This window comes from Dama dama, chromosome 3 (assembly GCF_033118175.1).
Source record: "Dama dama isolate Ldn47 chromosome 3, ASM3311817v1, whole genome shotgun sequence".
In the NCBI taxonomy this organism is placed as follows: Eukaryota; Metazoa; Chordata; class Mammalia; order Artiodactyla; family Cervidae; genus Dama; species Dama dama.
In genome coordinates this window covers 71,232,061-71,250,145 of record NC_083683.1, presented here as the reverse complement: position 1 = coordinate 71,250,145, position 18,085 = coordinate 71,232,061, and the positions used below count along the sequence as shown (strand labels likewise).

Here is an 18,085-nt window from a genome sequence, read left to right as displayed (position 1 = left end):
GAACTGTGGTGTTGGAGAAGACTCTTGAGAGTCCCTTGGACTGCAAGGAGATCCAAACAGTCCATCCTAAAGGAAATCAGTCCTGAATATTCATTTGAAAGACTGATGTTGAAGCTGAAACTCCAATACTCTGGCCACCTGATGTGAAGAATGGATTGATTGGAAAAGACCCTGATGCTGGGAAAGCTTGAAAGCAGGAGGAGAAGGGGATGACAGAGGATAAGACGGTTGGATATCATCACCATCTCAATGGCCATGAGTTTGAGCAAGCTCCGGGAGTTGGTGATGGACAGAGAAGCCTGGCGTGCTGCAGTCCATGGGGTCGCAAAGAGTCAGAGACGACTAAGCGACTGAACTGAACTAAGAAGTGAGGGAGACAAAGAAGTGAAGGACTTCCAGGTTTCTGGCCTGGGCAGCATTGTGGGTTGCACTTCACCGACTCAAGGGATAGAGGAAGAGACAGTTTGTTTAGGAAAGCAAAATTAGCTTAACCACCTTTGCTTTGCAAGCCACAGATATGGCTTCTGGGAAGGCTTTTGCCAACAGTCCCTCATGTACTACTCAACCAGAGGCTTCTCCTTGCTTCCTGAGGATCCTATAAACACTTCAGTCACAGCACATAGTCCATGACAACGCAGCTGCCAATATTCTCATCAACCTTCCCGCTAGATTCACAGACTTTTGAAAGAAGAACTGTGCTTTGTGGGAAAAAGATGGTAGGCAGCAGTCATATCGTGTAAAACCTTGTCACAGTGCAAGGGAATTTGATGCAGGCATAGTCAAACATTTAAGTAGAGAAAAAACAAACAAAAATCAAAAGACAAAAGTAGTGTGGCATGAACAGATCTGTGATTTTAAAATATCATCCTGAGGCTTCCCTGCTGGCTCAGTTATAAACAATCCACCTGCCAGTGCAGGAGACGTGGGTTTGGTCCCCGATCCGGGAAGGGCCACGTGTCTCGGAGCAGCTAAGCCTGAGCACCACAGCTACTGACCCTGTGCTCTAGAGGCCTTGAGCTGCAATAACTGAAACCCCCTCCACGAGAGAAGCCGCCGCAGTGAGGAACCCCGGCACGGGGACCACAGAGCAGCCCCTGCTCACAGCAAGCAGAGAAAAGCCCACACAGCAGTGACAACCCAGCACAGCCAGAACCAAGTGAACAGAACTTTAAAAAATCACTCTGACTGTAGCGTGGACACTGGAGGACAGTTGGGAGTCCCAGCCGGAAGTTGGGAGACCAACTTAGAGGCGGCCATATTACATTTAAAACAAGAAAGTCCCCGTTCAGGTCAAGGATGACAGTGGCCTGAACTAGGGACGTCGCCACAGGCCCAGTAGTTGGAACTCTGGAATAAGAGAATAATTTTTGGTAAATTAGACGCTGAAAGATCTGAAATCCCTTTTGCGGGGGAATAGGAGGAAGATGGTGATGCCAGAATCTTGGCTGTCTGTGTGCTAATGCCAAACAAAAATAGGGAGCTGGAGTTATGGAGAAGAGTGGTTTTATTTCTTTGCCAGGCAAAGGGGGACTGCAGTAGGCTAATGCCTCAAGAACTGTCCCACTCCCCTTTCCCCCTAGCCCTCCAGTGTGTAGGAAGAGGTTATATAGTTAGGCAAGTGTATGTGATAAGAATCAAGGCGGTAAGTTGCACATGCTTCTGTCTTTGCCAAGTTTCAAGAGTGGGGTTGTTGACAGTAATAGGGTGTGTGCTGGTTTTAGCAACCAGTCTCCTAATCTTGATGAGCTTCTCCAGTCCCTTTAATCTTGCCTCAGGTGGTTTTGTGGCTGGTCTGCCCTTTGGAACTCAAGTCATGGAAGCTGGAGTCATGTTTACGAGAAATGGGGACAAAAAGGCCTCTGTGCCTGGGAGCCCCACAGAACCCTGGTCGGCATCAATGGGATGTTATTTGGGTGGCCAGTAGAGTGTTGAGAAGAGCCTTTATAATCCTAGAAAGCAGGGATATAGAGACTCAAGCAAATAAAAACGTTCAAAATGTAGGCCCTCCATAATCACCCACTTAACTGATCCATTTTGAACCAAAATAGTGATATTTTGGGGTAAGCTGAGAAAACCAAATATGGAGTTAAAGCTTCCCTTGCCAGCCCTGAAAACACAAAACCAACATTTATTAGTATTTATTGTTAACAACCGCCAAGTACATAGTGGTTGTTATTTGTCAAGATGTACTCTAGGGTATTCTCTCACTTAACTTTTTTACTATGGCTGACAGCTAGCCTTTTTTTTTTTTTTTCCAATGAGACTATTATGGCACAGAAAAATTAAGTGGTTTTGAACTGTGGTGTTGGAGAAGACTTTTGAGGGTCCCGTGGACTGCGAGGAGATCCAACCAGTCAATCCTAAAGGAAATCAGTCCTGAATATTAATTGGAAGGACTGATGCTGAAGCTGAAGCTCCAATACTTTGGCCACCTGATGTGAAGAACTGACTCATTTGAAAAGACCCTGATGCTGGGAAAGATTGAAGGCAAGAGGAGAAGGGGACGACAGAGGATGAGAGGGTTGGATGACATCACATACTCGATGGACATCAGTTTGAGCAAGCTGTCTGAGTTGGTGATGGGCAGGGAGGCCTGGCGTGCTGCGCTCCATGGGGTCACAGAGTCGGACACGACGGAGCGACTGAACAACCACACAGGTGGCGGGCTCGCACCCAATCATTGTTTAATTCTAGAATCTGTACTTATAACCATCTTGTTACACTTTCTAAACGTCCTATTTATTTAAAATAAGAACAGCATTCCTCTCCGCAAAAAATCCGATGAACCAACCCCCGAGGTAACAGAAACAGAGCTCACTAAGATGGCGGTTCCCTACGTCATCACACGGCGCGGCGCGCTCTCGGGCGCCACGTGCGAGGGGCGCAAGCGGGCAGGTGGAGCGGGGTCTCAGCTGGGGGCGTGCCCTGTTCATCCGCGGCGCAAGATGGCGCTCCCCTTTGCACGTTCGTTGTGCCTGTGCCGCAGGGGAGCCAAACGATTGGGGGTTGCCGCCGCGGAAGCCCGCAGAGGTAGGATTCTATCCTTTTACTCTCTTTTACGTCCAAAATAGTTTCTGTCTGATATTCCTGGAGCCCGCGGGAGAAGCAGCCCCAGCCCCTTCGACTCATTCCCGTCCTCCACCTGCGTTCCAAACGCGGGACACTCTCTGGTTTCTTTAAATTACACGGCGTCTCCAGTCTGAGTTTTTCGGCTTCTCGGGCTGCCCGTACTAAAGCGCCCCCGCTCTCTTGTCCGCTCGACATTCTGACTCTAACGTGTTTCCTCGTGGTTTGTCTGCCTGTTAGACATCGGCTTGTATCCGTTCTAGAGTTCTAGTTCACGTCACCATCCAGTCTTTTTGCTCTGCCCGCAGGCATCAGTTTCAAATTGGAAGAAAAGACAGCCCACAGCAGCCTGTTACTCTTCAAAGGTGACACAGGTGTCAAATACGGCATGGTGGGATTGGAGCCCACGAAATTGGCCCTTAACGTGGAGCGCTTCCGGGAGTGGGCAGTTGTGCTGGCAGACACAGCTGTCACCAGCGGCAGGCACTACTGGGAGGTGACAGTGAAGCGCTCCCAGCAGTTCCGGATAGGAGTGGCAGATGTGGACATGTCTCGCGATAGCTGCATCGGTGTTGACGATCGTTCCTGGGTGTTCACCTATGCTCAGCGCAAGTGGCATACCATGTTGGCCAACGAGAAAGCCCCAGTTGAGGGCATGGGGCAGCCAGAGAAGGTGGGGCTGCTGCTGGAGTATGAGGCCCAGAAGCTGAGCCTGGTGGATGTGAGCCGGATTGCTGTGGTCCACACACTACAGACAGATTTCCGGGGTCCAGTGGTGCCTGCCTTTGCCCTTTGGGATGGAGAGCTGCTGACCCATTCAGGGCTTGAGGTGCCTGAAGGGCTCTAGTATGTCCATGACTGGAGTCCCTAATCACTCTCTTGGCCTGCCTCCTGCTCCAAGTGTCTGAAACCTTTTAACTGTGCCCGAAGAAACCGCTGGCTCCCAAAATTCAGTGACGGGTCCTCTGTGCAATATTTGTCATCTTCCTTTCTCCTACTTTGTGAAAGCTAGGCATATGGCCCCGCTCTCCCCTCCCCCAAACTACTGCCAATTTCCTAGGCTACTATGAATGTACTTTCTCTGACTTGCGTCCTTCAGTCTCTCTGCCTCCCTGTGTCCCGGTCTTTCTCAGACTGTATTCAGTCCAGGGGGTCTTACCCTTCAGCTTTGTTTGAATTTCGTCACTGCACTACCTCTCCCTCCCTCTGCCCACATGTAACTTGTTTGTTTTGGGGGCTCTACCTAAATCTTCCCAGAGTAAATCCTTTCTACCTCTGGCTGGAGGAGTGGCACCGTGAGTGACTTGGCCCTTTCTGTATAGCACGTACAGAGTTTGGGCTCTGGCTCCCTTGGGAAGTGCTTTACTGACCGTGTCAGGATGAGAACAGAGCCCTCCTTCCCTGATGCCTCAGTGTTAAGACTCTAAGCCTCACACAGCTGCAGGGCTCCTCACCCTGAGTCCATCTGCCTCAATCGCACACCTCTGATAACCTGGTCATCTGTTGCAATCACTGGACCAGTTACAATCATGACCAAAGGGGAAGAGACACATGGGGGATATTGAGGGAATCAGTGCTAGAAACTTTTTTCTCCAGGCGGTCCATCTTCATTTCAGCCACAGTTTTGACTTCCAGAGCAAGGAAGGATGCCTGAGGTCTTACACAATTCACTTGGGGGTTTTTCAGACCCACGCAGTTGCCCCCACTTGGCAGCGGAATACACTTAATCTAAAGCAGTATTTGGGATTGAGGAAAACCTAGTGGGGTGAGTATGTATGTGAAATATGTATTCTTTGGGCTCTGTCTGACCCTGTGGTTCCATCTTACTCTACAATATCTTTATGATGGTGATGCAGCTGGGTGGCCCTAGGAGAGAAAGAGAAGGACTGGGTCTGGCAAAAATAATTTGTGTGATTAAAGTTTATTTGAGCACAAAATACTTCCTCTGTCTATAAAATTGCTATTAGCAGCAGCAGCACTTCTGGCCAAGGGGGAAGTCTGCAGACTACCAAAGCCCGGTACATAGCCCCCTCTTCCTCTGTGTATATACACACGTGTAGGGTGGCTAGAGCCCCCCGCTGGACACTCTCTCAGAATGGCTTTTTCGGAGAGAAGAGGGGACCTGCGTGAAGACCTGGGATGATCTGCAGTGGGCGAAGCCATTAGTCTGTACTTAGAGGAAGCCCACAGTCTTTGCAGGTAGCTCTACTGCAGGGGTCCACAAAGGCACTTCTCTATACTCTTTCTGCCAAGGGAACAGGGTATTTCAGCTCTTTCACAAAAAGCACTGGCCTTAGTCCTGGTCTCCACTGAAGCCGTGCGGCCCTCCGTAGCATGTTTGGTGATTATATGTTAAGTGTGTGGCCAGCTCGTGCTTTTTCTTGGGCAGGGACCATGCATGCCCCATGCTCACACCATGCTCTCTAAGTTCTCTTTGGACAGGGCCTCCGCTGCAGCCTCGGCCCAGGTCTCAGACGGTGTGTAAGACTCCTGGTAGTCTTGCAGCAGTCTGGCCACCTCCAGGTGGTTGAACTGTACCGCATCATCCAGGGGGGTGTTGCCCCACCTGAGAGGAACCGAGACCGCCCCGGTTACACGCCTGACCCGGTGGCCGGAGCGCAGAGATGGGGAGGTTGCCGCCCATTTTCTGTACCCCCCCCCCCCCCCCAACTTTAGCTTAACCCTACTCACCTGTCCTTGACAAGAGGATTCACTTTGCAGGCCTCAATCAGGAATTTAACAACTTCAATGTGTCCTAGGAACATGGGCAGAAGGAACACGAGAGGGTACAGATCCTAATGCCGTGGTGTTAGCACGAGTGCAGACACTCCGCTGGAGTCTGAACTGGAAGGGGAGGGGGAAGGCTTCTTCCCAGTTCTGCTCCCTGCAGCACCCAGTAACAGCCTGCACACTGGGGGCCACCCAGACAAAACTAGCTGTTGCCTCTGTAACCTTGAGGGCACACATAATGGGGGTACTCTTGGTAGAAAAGAAAGGTCTTGGGATCTGCTTCCCCTCTTATTTTTAACCTTCAGATACCTTCAGCAGCAGCAACGTGCAAGGCGGTGCGGGAGTCATAGTCTTTCTGCTCCATATCCATGGCCGACAAGGCAAACCTAAAGGGGAGTAGAAAGTAGCTGGCCTTGCCCAGATCAGCCCGGAGTCAGTGGTAGCCTTTCTCAAGTGGGGTGAGACTGGATGAGTTCCAGAAAAAGCAAGACAGAGCTTAGGACGAGATCTGCGGACTCTGCACAGTCTGTATTGTCTATCTGATGAGGCTGCCAGCTCCTGTCAGGTGGGCATGTGATGGTTCTGGGAACATCACTGCCTACCTGTAGGAGGTGCCCAGGACAGACTCATTGACGCTGGTAGTCCATTTGAGGCAAGGTCCTTACCGACCTCCTCGGACTCTGCTTTTATCACCCAGATTAATCACAACAGTGACTACCATTAATTAAGTTCTTATCACATGGCAGTCACTGTAAAGAGAAAACCTCCTTTAAATAGTCTCTGACCATTCAGTCTGACTGTGAGGCTGAGGCACTTAACTATCTGGCTATGTTGACAGCTGATGAGATCTCTGACTAGGAGTACTTTTTTGTGTTTATTTGGTCAGAGTAGAAGTACCTTCGAAGAGCTGAGACATCTCCACTAGAGGCAGCAAATAACAGGTTGACCACAGTCTTGTTCTGGAAAACAAATCAGACCCACCTGAGATGAACTGTGACTTTGAACCCACCCATGCCCAGCTCTTCCCAGTCAGCCTCCCTCACGGGTTAGCCTTAGGGGTTAGCTTAGCCTAGGGTTTTAGTGAAGTGTTACATAATGTTCTCTGAGACAATCTTATGAGTTCCCCCCTACCAGGGTCTTCCTTACCCGGACTTCTCCCCCTTCGCGCCGTGGGTCTAATTTCCGAGCGCAGTGCCTCAGGTTATCGTAGTTGTGGAAATTGAAGAGAGACACCAACCTCTAGAATTGTAAGGCAAGGAGACTGTTTACTCCCTCCCTGCACGTAGGAGGAGATCAAAATTGCTTTATTTTCTCATTCAAAAATAGGAAGTACTATATGCAAAGTAACTTACTTGGCAGAAGTTGACCCCCCTGTAGCTGTTCCCCAGCTTGTCCAGTGGAGGTGACAGACACATCATGCCCATGACGTTGGGCACCACCAGGAGGACGGCTCCTGACACAGCTGATTTGGCCGGCAGGCCCACCTTGGGGACAAAGTTGGAACTGAGGATGAGCCAGAGATGCCCCAACTCCGGGTTAACAAGTTAGCCAATCCCAAATGACTGCATGGGCAAGGCCACACCCATCTCAAACTGTTGGCTTGTCAAGTACCTTTTCTTATGCCTGTCCTCCCCTGCCCTCTTAAATTTGTGGCTTCAGTAAGGAACCTATCTACTCTGTGCCTGAAGCTGTCTTAGAGCTAGGACAAAGCCTGTCAGTTAACTTACATTCTGGTGGTAGGAGGTAGACAATAAACAGGTAGACAAAAATAAAAATAAACAGGTAGACAAAGGCAAAAATAATCACAACTTAGGATAACACTGGAAAAAGAGCAGGGTGCTGTGACTGAGGATGAAGTGGGAGGGAGGGATGTATCCAGCAGAGAAGTGGGTGGTCAGAAAAGCCTCTCTGGAAGTGACCGCCTGTATGAGACCTGAAGAGTCTGCAGCCGTGTGAAGGGCGGCAGAGGAGTGCTTCTGAAATTGTACCCGCCTGCGTTCATGTGTTTGAGGGGCCTGCTGTGTTTGGCAAAGTCCCCTGAGGGTTCTCGGCATGAATTGCCCGGCTGGAGGTTAGTGAGAGGCAGGAAGCCAGGTCCACCTCCACCTTCAGACTCAGCGCCTCTCCTTGGCTCTGGGCTCGTGACGAATGGATGGCAGGGCCAGACGCACTCACGTGGAAGGCAAACTGGCCCGAGAAGTCGTACATGCCGCAGGAGTGCATGAGGCTGAGGGTGTTGCGCACGGCTTCGGCGCTCAGCACGCTCTCCCCGGTGATGGGGCAGATGCCGCCATTGGCCAGGGTGGCCGCCATGACGCTGCCCGATTCGCAGGTCACCTCCACGGAGCACAGCTGTGGGGACGGGGCGGAGCCGAGGTGTGGAGCGGCGTTCCCGACACCCTGACCCCTCAACAGACTGCCCTGGTGTTTCTGAAGGACCCGGCACCCCTGGTGACCATCTCGGGGGTCACAGGAAGGAAGGCGGTCTGTCGCATTCCCTCGGCCCTGGGCGGAGTGGCGGCGTTTGCTCACCTGGAAGTAGAGGTCAAGGGCAGCCATCATGTCCACCCCTTTAGGAAAGCACTGCGAGGAAGGAGAGGAGGGAGCCATCAGCAGTCCCCGTCACGCTGCCCTACCACCGGCCGCAGAGGGGCCTGCTCTCCCGCCTCTCCCGGTTACCTTCTTTTCCTTCAGATAATACCCGATGGCATAATTCCGATCCCCCGTTTCCTTCTCTGACTGGAATCTGAAGCAGACACCCGGTTTAGTAGTTGACATTTGAAAGATGGGTGTGAGGAGAAGGGGGAAAATACCTTCCCTGAGCGAGAAAACTAGATGGCACACGTCGAGCTAAGTCAGCCCTTTCACAGATTCTCCCCGCGGCCCTGCAGGAAGTGTCTGAGCCTACGCCAGCGCCGGGCCCAGCGTTATGGGGAAAAACTCAACCAAACGCCATGGTGTGGTCACCGAGCCTCGGAAAACGGCGTTTTGGGCCTCGTGAAGCTTGGCAAGAAAGGGCCCAGGTGCAGACTCTCACGCTGTCTTTCACATTAAGTACTAAACAGAAATGGAACAAATTCCTTTACAAAGCAAACAAACGTCGAGGATGGGGCAGGCAGGAAGCTGGGCGGTCAGAGCTCCCCTGGGATCCCTTCCTCCTAACATTCTCTGTCCTCCTCCTTGGCTCACCATGTCCCCCCACGGCGCCCCCCAGCAGGTGGGGGACACACTCAGAACACCCACACACACATTTAGCCAGTCCTGTGGACAGGGCCTTACGTGGCATTGCTGAAACCCATGTATTCATTCCCAGCCATTTTGTTCAGATATTGCAAGACCTGGAAGAGAAGAGGGCGCATGGGAGGCACCCCGTGCATGAGGACCCCTAGTGAACACGCACAGGCTTCTGCGCGCCTCAGGCCTTATCCCAGCAGGGAGTCTGAAGGGCTTCCTCCCTGACACCAGATGCCCGCACTTCTGGAAATAAGGCTTCCAGTACGGGCTGGTGCACCATCAAAGTGGGGTTAAAGCCAGGCACCGGGGCAGCTGGAATGGACACCTTGCCACGGAGAAGAGCAGCCAGGGGCTGAGCAGCGAGGGAACTTACAAAGTCAAACTTTTCTGCTATGTTACAGTCCATCTGCAAGGCAATGAAAAGAGCTGTCAGTGTTCTAAGCCTAGGAGGCTGACAGGGCGGCCCAGAAGGACCTAGCGGAGACAAACTGTTAGACTGGTTTTGCTACTCAGCATGTGTTGCGTTGTACAATGGCTTTTTTTTTTTTAAACTGAGAGTTTTTGTATCCATGTCTATGTAGTGATTTTAAAAACCATTTAGAGTTTATGATCAAGTAATGAGCCCAGGTACTTTCACCCCATCTGTGGGCCTCACCCGTCCCTGAGTTTCACTCCCATCTCCATTCTCAACGCCAGTCCTCATCCCTCACTGCCAGTTCCATGTTCCTGCTTCCCATCCCGTCCCCAAGCCCCGTCCCCCTCCTGCGCCCCATCCTCATTGCTCATGCCCCTGCTGGAGCCTTACTCTCCTACCCCTGACGCCCACAGCCATCTCCAAGGCTGGAGTGAGTGATGGGAAAGGGAGGAGGGTGTGTGCGGCAAACACTGTAATTCTCAACTGTATAAACTGTATTGATAATTGAAGTAAAGTGAAAGATTTTAGCTGAGGGTCACGTCACTAGGGCCTGTTTAGATGGGAACGGGATGAGGCAGGTCCCAGATACAGGGTTGTAGACAGAGTGATCCCAGAGCAAGGGGAGAGCCTGGTCCCCGCCCCAAACCTCCAATTGCTTCCTGTCTGTGTCAACTACAGTGTCAACACAGCAGGAACTCTGACACCCGGGTCCCTGGGGGAGGGCTCCTAACACCACCTTCCTCGGGAGGGGCTGTGATTGGCTCTGGATTGTTGCTGCCCACGCTGCTCTCAGGTTCTTGCTCAAGCCCTGGGAGGCCTACAGCTGACAGGCTGGCCTGACATCCTTGCTCAAGGCCAGCTCACAGCTCCAGGTGACGTGAATAGCTGCCCTGGTCTGGCCATTCACCCTTCTTTCCTTGTGTCCCTCACCCAGAAGTGGCCAATCAGTACCCAGAAGAGCTGTCCTCCCCTTGTGTCTGGCATTTGGCCCGTGGTACTAGGCTGGGGTCAGGACCTGCTGTCTTCTCTCTGGGCCAGGAAGCTCTGGGCTCCAGACTCAGGGGTGGGGGCAGGGATACAGTTCCTCTTACTAATGTCCTCAGCATAATTTATGAGTCCCTGCTGTGTCTTCACTGCCCCCTGGGCACCCTCAAAGGAAGCAAGGCCCCACCAGTCTCCCTGGAGAGACAGGCAGATATGAAGGAGAGAAGAAGGCGAGCTAGACAGCAGTACCTTCCAGAAGCCCAGGTAGCACTGACCTTGATCAGGGAGCTCACGACAATGGCGCCAGCATTGACCATGGGGTTATGGGGGATTCCTGGGGAAGCACAAACCACCCAGAGTCTTATCAGCCCCTGAGTGAAACCTTTACAGCCTGCCCACTCTGCAGGGTAGATGGGAAAGGGTTCTTTGCTGGGGAGGACGGCGTGACAGAGTTGGGCAGGAAGGCCAGAGGACTTCCCTGGTGGCCCAGTGGTACAGAATCCCCCCACCAATGCAGGGGGCACAGGCTGGATCCCCGGTCCAGGAAGACTGCACATGTCACAAGGTAACTAAGGCCGTGCGCTGCAATTCCTGAGCCCGAGCGCTGCTGCTGCTGAAGACGGAGTGCCCCAGGGCCCGTGTGAAGACGGAGTGCCCCAGGGCCCGTGTGAAGATGGAGTGCCCCAGGGCCCGTGCTCCGCAAGGGAAGCCACCGCCCTGAGGACAGCGCACCCGCAGCTGGAGCAGCCCCACCTCCATGCTGGGGAAAGTCTGCACAGCAGGGAGGACCCACTGCAGCCAAAGAGAAAAAAAGGAAGGGCAAAGCAGCACAAGCCCTTGGGAGAGGGCTGGGACAGGAAGGGGCAGCTGTGAGTCTGGTCTGGGCCCAGGGGACGCTCACCTTCCTCATTGAGGGAGAGCGTGTTGTAGCGCAGGCCGCTGGGCTCCTTGCCCACGAACCTGTGCACGTAGTCCGTGCCCAGGGTGCTTATGGAGATGGCGTAGGTGAGGGGCTTCACGCAGGACTGCAGGCAGAAGGGGACCTTCGTGTGGCCCACGGAGTGCCTGGGGGCAGACGGGCCATGACGGGCTGGCCCCTGCCCTGCACCGGCGCCCGCGCCCGTCCTCGCCCGCTCCTCACCGCTGGCCATCCACGGTGCACAGCGAGACGCCCCACAGGCCCGGGTTTGACTTGGCCAGCTGAGGGATGTAGGCTGCCACCTGGGTAGGGGCGGGTAGGGAAAACAGACAGAATGGAGAAACGGACATGGAGGGGGGAACAGAGCTGAGGGTCAGATCAGGAGAATCTTTTAGATAAGAGCTAAAATTCCGACTTCTGCAGGACAAGAGGGTTCCCTCATTCCTGGTGTTCCTAGAGACACTGAAGCCTTAAGTCCTAGGCCTTACCCTTCTGCAGACCCACTCCTATAGAGATAGCAGTCAAGCGCATAAAAGGTATTAATACAAAGAGAATACTGGGTTAGCGTTCCTTTCTCTTCTTAGGCTCAACAACCCTATAGTCTCTTTCAAAGTTCTATTGAACCCTTATGTCAGTTGTCTCCATAAAAACATCAGATTCCCTCACTTGCTCTAGAAATCACAGGTAAAAATACATAAAGCCCCTGTCCCCCACTTTTAGAGGTTCTGCTTCTCATCTCTTGTCAGTTGGGTTTCCAGCGCCAGGAAATCCCCGAGAAGCAAGGTATGCCTGGCCCAGCACCCTGGCCCTCACCTCGCCTCCAGTGAGCTCTTTGGCATCCTCAAAGATGCGGTCCACGTGGCTCGTGAACTCCTCAAAATCAGGAATGACAAACTTCTTCCGGAAGGCCTGAGTCAGTAACACAATGTTGCTGCTCACACACCTGGATCCCAGACACGACTGGGTTAGAGGGCTGGAGAGACACGGCTGTGACTCATGTGAGGCATGGGGCTTGGGAATAAAATGTGTGAGTGTGAGTGGTCGTGGTTTGGGACCAACAGCTGTGTCCCCTTTGGTCTATCACTGGATCTTTCTGGGTCTTGTTTCTATGCCTCTAAAATGAGGGGCTGTAATGACAGGGAAAGATATTCCAAGACATAATGCCCTGGGATGGGAGGAACAAAAAAACATGAATAATCTGTATAGTAGGTCAGTTTTATATTTTAAATCTTGAATGTTTACATGTGCATATGGATATGCATAGGACATTACCTAGAAGATACCTACTAATCTGTTTACTTCTGGAAAAAGGGACTGGGATCGGGGAGAGAGGGAAAAGAGAACATGTATTTCTCTGTTGTTTGAATTTTTTAAATAAGTATAGGCATATTCACGTGTTGCTTGTGTAACCAGTAAATAATAACATTAAGTGAGGGGTTGACTTGAATCCCTAGGATCCCTCCCGGCTGTTAAAGTCTGTGTCCCCAGAACAGTTTTGAGAGGGGGTGCCCATGTTTCCTGGGCCCTCACTTTCGGAAAAGATCTCGGTCCAAGAGGCCACCACTGTTGGACTCTCGAACCATGCGGCGCATGAGGCTCATGCAGTCCCGGAGCCGGGGATCTGACGTCTGCAGTCCGGTGGCCTTCAGCGCCTTCCGGGGAAAGAAGCCTGGTAAGGTCAACTACAAGGACAACAGTCCAATCCTAATCATTTTCCACAATAGATAACAATGAACTCAACCCTAGCTACTGCAACAGGTGGAACAAATGGGTTTTCAGACTAAGAAAGGATGGAGTATAACAATTTTGAAGGCTAACATGGGTTTCCTGCCCTTTTTCATCAAGGCAGCTGGTTTCTGAACCCCAGAAACCCCTGGTTTCTGTCCCCTAGCTGGGACAGCCTAGGCTATCTGCTATCATCAGCTGTTTTTCATCCTCATAATGAAGCTGCCCATTAGCTGCCTTGTACCTGTCCTACCTTCCTTTTCCCAGTTTCCAGAGATCCTAAGGGACTAGTATCCTGAGCAGGTGGAGAGGAACTTACAGTGGTGAACTTGTGGATAGGGATTCGTTCCTGTCCCTCAGCAACCGTGTAGAAGAGCAGGTCACCCAGACGGGACAGCATGCCACTCTCTGAAGAGTCACTGTTTGGAGGCAGAGATGGGGAGGGGGACAGGAGCCTGAGAACTGACCCCTGCTCCTCCTGCTCGAACAAGGGCTGATCAGCAGGGAGGTGTCCTTGGTCTACACCTCCTCCCTGAACCATCTGATCTATCCCTATAATTCTAACCTTCACCTTTGTCCTGTTCTCCAGCTTTCTTTTGTTCCTAAACTTCAGACATATGTTTCTAGTTGCCTCCTAAATAATTGCATTTCTAGATGTACCATAGCACTGCAAACTCAGCATGTCCAAGTCTGAGGTCATCTTGCCTGTCTCCCTCCCTCTGCTCCTCCTCTTGTGCTTCCCATTTGGATTAACAGTGTTACCACTTACCCACGGGCCAAGCTGGAAACGTGGAATCATTTGGAGGATCCCCATACCTTACACCCATAACCAAACCTGGATGAATCTATCAAATCCACACGCTTTTCTTCTCTCCCCCTCTGCTGGAATAGGGTAGTAGAAAGTACAGAAAGTAGAAAGTACTGCCTCATAATAGCTGTGTGATCTTAATATGGATAGTAAGTCAGGTTATTTAATACAGCTGAACCTGCTTCCTCATCTCTAAAAGAAGGGTTTAATACCTATTTCACATGGGTAATGTGAGGTTTAATTTCAACGACATTCCATGAAAAACTATCTTTCACAAAGTAGATGCTCAGTGGCTCCTTGTTTGTCCATTACACATTCTCTTGCAACCCATTGTTCACAATGTGACAGTTATCTTTCTAACACTCAAATATTATTTCTTTAATCAGACCTTTGATAGCTCCCTAGTACCTACAAAGTAAGTTCTATTTCTTGGTATGGCATTAAAGGTTCTTTAAAACCTGCCAACATTCCTTTCCTACTTTCTACCATGCCCCCACACTCCAGTTATGCCAGGAGTAAAATTAAATAAAAGCAGCAAGCTGAAGAACACTGTTTATTCTACGTTTACACTATGGTACTATAGTATGGTATTACTATATATTACGGTACAGGTAATGAATACAGGGCCCCCAAAGGGGCTAAGGCACTGTCAGGCTTCCCGGCCTTTGTTGTGTATACTGAAACTTCTGCATGGAAAGACCTTCTCCTCCTTCACCCGCTCATCCTGCTCATCCTACAAGGTCCATATCAAATGTTATTAACTCTGTAAAGGCTTCCCCAGACCCCTAGATTTTGCTTATGCTGCTGGTATGACACAACATACCATCTTATTGACAGAAAACAATCGTCCCTGCTCTACTGTCTTGTCTTCTTGGGTTTTTTTGGAGGCAGGGCTGGGCCAGGCAGCATTCGGGATGTTAGTTCCCCTACCAAAGATACCAACATATATTTGTTGATATTTGCATAGAATATCTCTAGAAAGTTGTACAAGATATCAATGACAGATGTCTCTGTGGAGCAAAATTTCCTAAGAATTTACTCTAAGACATAATTGAACAACTGCATAAGAATATGTAGTAACCAAACTGAAGATTGGTTAAATAAATTAGGATATCTCAATACAATGGAATCTTACAATGACAAAACAGCAGCCATTAAAAGGACAATATCATGCATGCACACATTAAATCATATTAAAAGCTGTTTATAAGTGGAAAAGATAGGGTATCAAAGAATAGGAATACTATGATCCTACTTTTGTTAAATTTTTATATATCCATATATAGCATATAGTATATATGTGGATATAAATCATGGATTTATATTGAATACAGATATATGGTTACCTCTAATATTGGGACCTTAATTTTTTCCTTGATACTATATTTACCTTGTTTTTCTTTAATAATCAGAAATAAAGCTAAATATTAAAAAACAAAACAATAACCTGAATTACAGGGCTTTTCCTCTTGGCTGCCCTCCTTCTCCACCAAGAACATGTTCCTTTCATGGTGCCACCTTCCCAGAGTCCATGCCCCTCCATGCCCTCAACTCCTGCCCAAAGGAGGGTCAGTCCAAGGCCTTTACCAAGAAGTCTCTGGGCGCACAGGCAGCAATAGGTAGGAGAATCAAGTTTCCTAAGAACACTTCCAACTGTAAATCAAATACTCCAGTTAAACACACACACACCACTTCTATTACCTGAGCCACAGGATAAGGAAGGAGGTGTGTGTGTGCAGGAACCAGGGATGTCTCTTGCTCCCCATCCCAAAGAAAATGTGAGGGTGAGGGAGATTAAACCTTTTCTCTATCCCACCACTATTTCTCTCAAGGTGATTATTTGGGAAAAGTTTGGATGGAGAGTAGACCGGGAGACAGAAGGCTTATTCTTTACAGTTTAAACATTCTGTGTCTCCTTGAAAAGAGGCTGATGTATAGCATAGTAACAATTCTTACCAATAATAAATTGTTTAGTTGCTAACTCTTGTCTGACTCTTTTGCAACTCCATGGACTGTAGCCCGGCAGGCTCGTCTGTCCATGGAATTTCCCAGGCAACAATATTGGAGTGGGTTGCATTTCCTTCTCCAGGGGATCTTCCCCACCCAGGGACAGAACCGGAGTCTCCTGCACTGGCAGGTGGATTCTTCACCACTGAGCCATCAAGGATAAATAGATAAAGCTTATGGAATGTTACCTGTCCAAGACAGGGGGCTTCCTGGGTGGATCAGACGGTAAAGAATCTGCCTGCAATGTGGGAGACCTGAGTTCGATCCCTGGGTTGGGAAGACCCCCTGGAGAAGGGAATGGCTACCCACTCCAGTATTCTGGCCTGGAGAATTCAACTGACAGTCCAGGACAGGAAATCCAGTGGTGGTGAGGTAGAGGACAGAGTGGTCTGTCTGGTTCCTTTAATTATAGTGTGCATGTCTTTATGATTGCCATCAATAGATGTCAATGACAGGGAAGTTGGTTTATTTCTTATTTTTGCTATAAAAGAGCAGGGGCTACCTGCATAGTGTCTGTGTTGGCTTCTGGGGATGACAAAATTTCCTGCTCAGTCTGTTTCTGCGTGCGGAAGACAAGAGGCTCATCCACCAAATGTTCCTGGGTTGTGGGGGAGCGAGGTTCAGCCTCCAGGGCTGAGTGAGAGACCAAAGGAAGGAAACACCTTAAATCAGGGAGCCGCCTCAGCAGCACGTTTAATGCTGCTGGATCTGGTTTGGGAGATCTGCGTCTTATGCTCTTCCCCTCCATTACAGATTTTCCTCCTTCAAAAACCAATCGGAGAACCACCCTTATTCTAGATTAGGGAGTCCTGATGACGCACACAACACATACGCAGAAGACACACGCACGTATCTGCGTACCAATAACACTTGAGCATCACACATTACATGCCGAAACACAGACAGGCCACACACAGATCCAAGTACACCAGGACACGAGGCAGGCTGTTCCACACCCACGCATCCCCGAAAATACACACGAGGATCAGGGGGAAAAGGAGGGTGAGGATGGGCAGTGCTCACACTGCACTCAGACACGTGCACCAAGCAACACTCCGCGCCCACCAGCATTCCCAATTAAGTACGCACCTTGGATAGGCACCATCCCGAGCGCCGACCTGCCCAAAAGCCCTCCCGGGCGGACGGCGCGTTACCGCCCGAGCGTGGCGGACCCAAAGCCCCAAATCTAAAGGAAAAGGCATCGCAGGCCAGTAAGCGAGGAGAGGAGAAGGGAGATGGGAATAGGACTCGGAAGCTAGCGGGAGCCGCAGTGGGAGTGGGAGCGAGCCTGTCCCTTGCCCCTGTCCCGCGAGTCTTACTGGTCCTGGTGCTGCGTCTGGAGGCTGTGCGGCGTCTCCCTGCCCTGCGCCGCGGCCTCGCTGAAGTGGTGCCGGGCGCCCCAGCCAAGGAGAGGGTTCTGGCTCAGGTGACCCCAGCCTCCCCGCCGGCAGTGACTGCCGGCCCTGCTCAGCGAATTCTGTAGAGCCCTGACGGAGCGCATCCCCGCAGCCTGCCGCCCGCTCGGCCAGAGCGCCCAGGCCGCGTGAGAGGGGGCTGGAGCGAGGAGCGGAAGAACCGCGGGCCAGGTGGAGAGCGCTCAGTGATGGAGCACCGTGGCGAGGAGAGGCCGGAGGGTGGGGTTGGCGCAGGAGGGGCCGGTCTCTACCGGGCTCGGACAGGGCCAGGCGCACCCAATCCCCCCGACTCGGGCATCGCGGACGCGCGCGGGCGCAGAGTACCTGGCGGGGGCGTCTACCCGCGGGTGAGAAGGGGGCGGTGCTCGAGAGTTGGGATGGACAATGCCCAGGTCCAATCATTGGGAAAGTTAGAAAAAAAAACAACTTGGGGGCGGAGATAAGATGAGGCTACCCAATGAAAGCAAGGCGGCGGGCCGTCCGTAAAGGCGGACGGATTCCTCCGCGCTCCGGCCCGCTGCGGATAGCGGTACCTGCGGGCGCTGAGGGCGGGAAAGCCGAAGCCGGGGCAGGTGCCAGGGCCAAGGACGCGGTGGCGGTCGGGACGATGGAAGTCTCGGAGAGAGGGGAGAGCGGTACCCCTTTCCACTCGGATAAGAGTGAGCCCTGTTCAAGAGGCCTCTTAAGTGACCTTCGACATTCGACGGCCAGAACCCGCCCTCCTAGTGCGGCGTCGAGGCTGAACGCGGAGTCTCCAGCACGTGGTGTTGGTGAGTGAGGAC

General features: G+C 51.4%; 2 protein-coding genes across 3 annotated transcripts; one reads left to right on the top strand and one right to left on the bottom strand.

Moving 5' to 3' along the window:
• Positions 1–2,883: 2,883 nt before the first annotated feature.
• SPRYD4 (SPRY domain containing 4) lies at positions 2,884–4,039 on the top strand. Its single transcript, XM_061132065.1, has 2 exons — positions 2,884–3,030; positions 3,375–4,039. Exons 1-2 carry the CDS (start codon positions 2,946–2,948, stop codon positions 3,911–3,913), a joined length of 624 nt encoding a protein of 207 aa, XP_060988048.1. The 5' UTR covers positions 2,884–2,945; the 3' UTR covers positions 3,914–4,039.
• A 796-nt stretch (positions 4,040–4,835) lies between these two features.
• Positions 4,836–17,602, bottom strand: GLS2 (glutaminase 2). Of its 2 annotated transcripts, none has more exons than XM_061132063.1 (18): positions 17,208–17,602; positions 13,393–13,492; positions 12,879–13,000; positions 12,162–12,291; positions 11,571–11,650; positions 11,331–11,494; positions 10,705–10,763; positions 9,404–9,436; positions 9,076–9,134; positions 8,476–8,542; positions 8,329–8,379; positions 7,972–8,148; positions 7,149–7,280; positions 6,943–7,035; positions 6,694–6,755; positions 6,106–6,182; positions 5,758–5,821; positions 4,836–5,632 (listed from the first exon to the last, which is right to left on the bottom strand). In XM_061132063.1, exons 1-18 carry the CDS (start codon positions 17,387–17,389, stop codon positions 5,476–5,478), a joined length of 1,809 nt encoding a protein of 602 aa, XP_060988046.1. In that variant the 5' UTR covers positions 17,390–17,602; the 3' UTR covers positions 4,836–5,475. The 2 variants fall into 2 exon arrangements, with proteins under 2 accessions (XP_060988046.1, XP_060988047.1); XM_061132064.1 differs by lacking the exon at positions 17,208–17,602 and adding an exon at positions 16,391–16,663.
• Positions 17,603–18,085: the final 483 nt, after the last annotated feature.